Below are 6,311 nucleotides of genomic sequence, written 5' to 3' on the forward strand. Positions count from 1 at the left end.
GATAGGAGGGAAATCAAGTTGGACAGATTCTACCTAACACAAGAACTCAAGATGGGAAAACACAAGGGGAAGATGGGTTACCCATAGAATTTTACAAAGTCTTTTGAGATCATGTCAAACACTATCTAGTTTTCCTTTGGTAGCAAAGCGTAGAGACTAGTTTCCCCCCCCCCCATGTCATTGGAGAAATAATAAAGTTGATCGCCAAGGGGGGAGCAAAAAAGGAACTTCAAAACTTGAGACTCTAACAATGCTGAGCCGCAGTTCCAAAGTTTTTGCGAAGGCACGGGCTCTAAGGATTCAATTGAGAATGACCAAATGGATTCTCCTTGAATAAAAGGTCTTTATGAAAGGCATCCATTTACTAGAGGTGATAGTAAACTTATAAGACATGCTAGACGCACTCGCAAGCACAGTTGTTTCTTGAAAGTAGATTTTAATAAAGCCTATGACCAGCTAGATTGGGGCTTCCTAGTCTAATCCCTTCAAGACATGGACTTGGCCTTGTTTATGTGTCCTTTATACAACTTATGCTTTCAAGTGCCAAGGCAAAGGGCTGTGTGAATGAAGTAATGTGAGAATCTTACCCACTTAAAAGATCCATAAGGCACAGATGCCCTACTGCTCCTTTCTATAGCTCGGGTGGCTCGTACAGTGGCAGGAGGATGAAGGAAAGTCAAAGGGATTGAGCTACCTTTAAAGGGATGCCTAGTACACCAACACTTTGCAGATGACACAAACTGAACTCCTAGAAATACTCAACAAGACATTGAATGTGCTCTAGCGTGTCTGGACATCTTGTGCCTAGCTTCAGGCTCTTTAATCAACCATACCAAGACCAGGTATTGCACATTATCGGTAGACAATCGACCTCTTCTTGCAAGTAAAGGGTGTTTGAAGCTACCAAAAGTTTCAGTCCTCAGAGTACTAGGCATCCCCATGGGTTTTGAAGTTTCAATGAAAGACAGGTGGGACTGGTTTCTACAAAGGTTCAACGACAAGCTTGCAAGGAAGAGGATATCAAGCCAATTAGGCAGGAAGGAAGCTGGTCCTTACACATTGCATCTGTTCTATTGGAATTTTCTACATGTCGTGCTGGTGTCCATCACAGACTAGTTACATGAGTTTTCCTTCTGTGCAGATCCTTTCTATGGTGAGGTAATCCAAACAGTAACAAATCCTCTCCAGGAAAGTGAGCGTCTACATCAAGGGGAAGGAGGGAGGGAGGTATCACAGTTGTTGATATTCAACACATAGCGTACAAACTAGGTGCCTCTTGGATTATTAAAGCAGCTATTAACCAGATTCTTCTTGGGCCTAGCTCCTCCTTAGACACTCTCTCAAAGATTAGACATCTTAGAGATCCTAAATGGAAAAATTATCCCTTGCTGGCAAACTTTATGTAATCCTGAACCTTGCTTTATCAAAGGTAGTGACCTTTGGAGATCACTCTGGTTAGCGTTTGAGGCCATTAAATCCCAAGCTGTCTTCTCAGGGAACGGAGCCTTTATGAGTATTGACTCTATGTCGTTCTTTGCAATTTTCAGGGATTCACACTTAGCTGACAATGATATCCCCAAGGCCAGCAAGCTCTTTGAGAAAGTTCTGCAAACCTGGGGACAACTTTGGTGCAAAGATGAGCTCAGGTGGAAAACATGGCCCGAGATAAGGAGGGAATTATGCCTACAACTTGATGCAGCCTTTCAGGTGGTCACATACCTTCACAGAGTCAGGGATTTCGACACCAGGACATTCAAACAGCACAGGCTACCATGGCTGGCCTTGACCTCATCTACCAAAGGGGGATCAGAAGAGCTGGTACGCTCAGAAACGCAGATGGTTTGCAAGCCTAGGACTCCATATGGACAGAATGAGGCTTCATTCAATGCGCTCACCTATCATGAGGTGAACTAGGTCATCAAAGAGGACCTCCTACAGCTCCACACATATGGGACCTGGCTAGCATCCCTTGAGCTTTCAAAAAAACTCAGCTTTTACAGAGATCACTGTCTGCAAATCTCAGAGGAGGTTTTATCGAGCCCCCTGGCTATACTCAATTCCATCTCCCACGTATACTGAGGATGTCGATTGGGCAACCGAGTATGTTCTCACAGGCTACGTATTGAGACACAACAGTTTGAGGGCATTCCATGTGAGAGACGGAATGTGATATGCAGGAGGTTGAGACACAAGCACTTTGCATTCAGATGCCTGTGTACTATGAGATCCGTGGACAGCACCACAATCTATTTAGGAGCAGTTTTGGCCCACTCAGAGGTTTCCTGCCCATCCTGATCAGAGATGCGTGCCTATTTTCCTCCTCAAGACCCAACGACATAGAGACAGCTCTTGTGAGCACAAAGGCGAGCCTCCTGGGTTCATCAGAGCCCAGCCAGAGGACAATCACGGACTTCTTTTCTGGTGATTCACACCAAGGGCAGTACGGGATACAGCAAATTCATATGACTCGACAGACTCACCCGCAAGTCAACCCTATTCATATGACTCGACAGACTCACCCGCAAGTCAACCCTCACATGAGTACCACAGACATCTCTTCTTTACTATTTAACTTGGGAAGACATACCACTGACATGATGGTAGCCCTTGTTAGACGACGAGGTACCTCCTGGAGATTACAGAGGAGGAGGCGTGGCCCAAACTGACTAATCAGGCTGAGCACCAGCAGGGTTCCATTACTGATTCCCTCACCAACAGTGCCAGCCCTCACCAGATCCAGAGCCGCTACTAGCAGAGATCGTCTCATCTATCCTCAGCTTACCGGCGGAGTGGGTCCCACAGCATATACAGGTCCCATCATTCAGGTGGCTAGCAAATTGGATGGCCAACTGCTACGGACCTCTCTCCCTTTTGTCATTTGCATTTGGGTACTCTCCTGCGGCAGCAACAGCACAGTGTTTTTATTTTCCCATCCCAAACACCAGCCTTGGTTGTGGATGCCTACTTTAGAGGCCCCACCCCTTAGCTTTCATTATATCTGGTTTTTTTAAGTCTTATAGACCCTTAGGTCTTTTGAATATGATAATAAAATTTCTTTCTTTCTTCATTTGTCACAACTGCAATTTAATTTTAATCTCCCCCAAAGAGCATTTCTAAGCAAACAATCTAGGTGCTAGGGCAACACATCAGTTAGCTAGGTAGCGTAATGCATCATGCGTAATATGGATGCAGATGCCTGTAAATGAAACTACTACGTATCATGCTTCTGACTGCTCTAAACAACAATGCATGTGCCAACAAAAAACAAAATCTTATGGTGGACTTCCAGCTATTTGCACCTCTCCCCCAATAAAAATCATAATATGCAAACAAGTTCACAGACTAAGACCTACCACACTGCAAACCTATCTTATATTACTAGCTTTCCAATGCATTTCTTCTGGATATAACAGTGCAAAATATATGGCCTCTTAGTCATGGAGTGTACAAAGCTACCCACAACTTGCCTCCAACGTACTCCATCTAGAAGTTGTTAATCACAGTTCCTCTGACTTGCATTCATAGTCGAACCCATTACAGTCGCAATAGCCAACCAACCTCATATCATGAGATCTGCTGCTAAAGAAAGCTGCATATTCTTTTTGCTTCTTTTCCAAGGCTCATTTGTATGAGCCTCTAACTGGCTTCCATCGCTGAATGCATTACAGTCACAACAGCTAAACTGTAAACCGTAAGCCATATGCCTCTGGTGTACGTGAATATTCTTGTGAAAGGGATCGGCTTCCAGAGTGCCTGAATATTCTCTTTTCTGCTTTCCAAGGCTCTTTTGTATGAGCCATATGATGGCTTACCAACATGCACGCTGGGCAAACAGTTGGGATTGGACGGAGAATGCCCAAATGTCATCCTCCTCGATTAGATTTCCAAGTATGCCTTCGTAGTGGACACACGAGTTTTAAAACACACACCCCCCCCTTTGTGTGTCGTTGCCTTCTTGTCAATCAACATGCCATTCAATATCTTCGGCAAAAAAACGCATCCCTAAGAAGAAACAAGGAGTAGGTCTAAAGTGATTTTGTATAGTATTTTCTCCATGAGATTAAAACGGCTTTATAATTCACACATATTCCCACTCCAAACGTACATTTTTTTGGATTTAGAATGGGGACTGACTGGGATGCACCCACATCTACTATTTGAGTGATACACTCGTACGTAAATAGCTCAAATAAATGACATCCAGTCCAAGTTCATCAGTGCCTTAAACAGTTAGAGTACATCAATTTTCATATGCAACAAACATCATCAATCTACAGGTGAAGGATGATAATCAATGAAGATATTTGATCCAAGTGGACAACCACCACCAGGTTGAGACACCATTCCAGATCAGCAAAGATGATCAAGATGTCTTCGTTTACATGAAATGGGTCAAATTATGCAAAAAAGACCGAGGTTTCTTCAAAAAAACATTTGACTTGCACGAATGGCAAAAATATGCACAAAACAAAGGTGACATACGCCAAGTGCAACAACCCTTATCTTTGTGCTTCCCTTTCCGAGTAAGAAAAGAGAACCTTCAGTGTAAACTTAAGCGTCAACTCACCAAAGCATTCAGTTCCAGCGAATAGGGAAGAATGAACTCGGATATAGCAGCTCATGCAGAGCCCTTCAGTATAGAAATAACAGCGAGTAAAAGGACTTCCTTAGATTATTAAGAGGAAGCAACGAATAACTTACGTAAATGTCGCCATCTTCGTCCGTCTGGCTTGCTCGCAAGAGCACTACACACAGAGGCCAGTAGAGCCTTAGCATTTAAGGTTGTCGCACCAGCAACACCCGAAAGATACGAAACAAGATTCGGCGACCAAATTTGGCATGCATGCAACCACAAAAGCGTAGGCCGGGCAGCGAATTACCGTCTGAAGCGTCCACCTCAATTGAAGGAACAATAGGCGGAATGAGCATCAGCAGAAAGCGGCATAGTCCATATGCCCCGGCCAGCACCAGCATTGCCCACCACAGCTCCATCACTGTATCACTAAGCAGCGGAAATGCTGGTTGGAGGTCGAAGCGGCTGTGTTTCGGTGCCCCCTTCCCCTTTACTCACACTCGCGCACCCGAGATTTGTGCAGAGCCAATGCATGATCCACGGCGATTTTCTTGGAAGCTTCCTGTTTGACAATGCTCTATCTCAACCAACCAAGCCTCGCAATCAAATATGCTCTGCGTCTCTATGCCGCCCCTTGGGAAACTAGGCTGCAATGTAGGGCAGGGCAGGGGTGCATCTTCCACGACAACAAAACCAAATCAAGTGTGTGTGTGTGAGAGCTGAGAGGCCTCTCTCTCGCCTTTTTTGTGTAACTTTTCCAAAGCGACCTTTTTAACAACTTTTGTTGTTGTGTTCTTTAGACGTTTTTTGAGAGCCTTATTATTAGTATGATTCTTTCTGCATTGTTGACTTAACAGCACCACCCCAACTTCATACTACTTGCATTGGTAGCGTGCATCGAGGTGCCTTTCACGGGACATATACTAGAATAGCTTTTTAAAAAACATCATTGCATGTGTGAATGAGAGTTAAAAATGAAGGCAGCTTTATATTAAAGAGTAACATATTCATGTTAATCCTTTTTATTTTTGAGAGAAATGATGCTACCTCAAAGAGTCTTGATATCTTAATTTACTTCTTTTGGTTTTCTTTTTCCCAAGTCATGAAACATGTGCATTATAAAAGAATTGGTGTATCCATGCAACCTTGGTTAACTTCCTCTCTATTCCATTCCAAACTATCTTGTACCTCTGATGTACCTTAAGACATTCTTTTGGATTTGCCATAAACTGTGCAAGTGAACTTATTGCACAACAAATTTCTAGCCTGGTAATAGTCAGATGTATAAGAGATTCGATAAGCTACCGATAGTACTTGTCATTGTTTGTAGGCTTTTTCGGATCTTTTGTAAGTTTTAAACTTTGCTCCATGGGAGTGGTTGCAATCTTGAATCTTCCATATGAAACTTCTTTAGGAGACCATCCACATATTTTTGTTGCCTCATGAAGGTGTTGTTTGAGTCTCTCCAGAACTCAATACCAAGACAACAATGCATAAGTCCAATATCTTTCATGTCAAACTCTACAAATAAGTATTGTTTCAAACTTAGCAAATAAGTCTCTCATTGCTTCGTGTCACAATCAGATCATCTATATACAAAAGTGCAATAGTAATGTCTTTCCCTTGAGCTTTGTAGTATAGAGAGTATGATCTGCATTGGACTTGATGTATCCCAGATTGGTAAAAAACTTGTCGATTTTGTTGTACCAACTTCTGGGTGCTTGCTTTAATTGAGATG

General features: G+C 43.1%; 1 protein-coding gene across 1 annotated transcript in view; it reads right to left on the reverse strand.

Moving 5' to 3' along the window:
* The window catches only part of ALDH22A1 (aldehyde dehydrogenase 22A1), a 188,985-nt gene extending 183,648 nt beyond the window's left edge, over positions 1-5,337 (reverse strand). The window contains exons 1-2 of the mRNA XM_087389274.1: positions 4,881-5,337; positions 4,702-4,745 (exon numbers count right to left, since the gene is read on the reverse strand). Of these exons, the coding sequence (XP_087245400.1) occupies positions 4,702-4,745; positions 4,881-4,992 (156 nt within the window). The 5' untranslated portion in view covers positions 4,993-5,337. The remainder of the gene's footprint in view (positions 1-4,701; positions 4,746-4,880) is intronic.
* Between the last annotated feature and the right edge of the window lie 974 nt (positions 5,338-6,311).

This window comes from Dipteris shenzhenensis, chromosome 18, assembly GCF_047967505.1.
Source record: "Dipteris shenzhenensis isolate YYH24624 ecotype China chromosome 18, Dip_SZ_1.0, whole genome shotgun sequence".
Lineage (NCBI taxonomy): Eukaryota > Viridiplantae > Streptophyta > Polypodiopsida > Gleicheniales > Dipteridaceae > Dipteris > Dipteris shenzhenensis.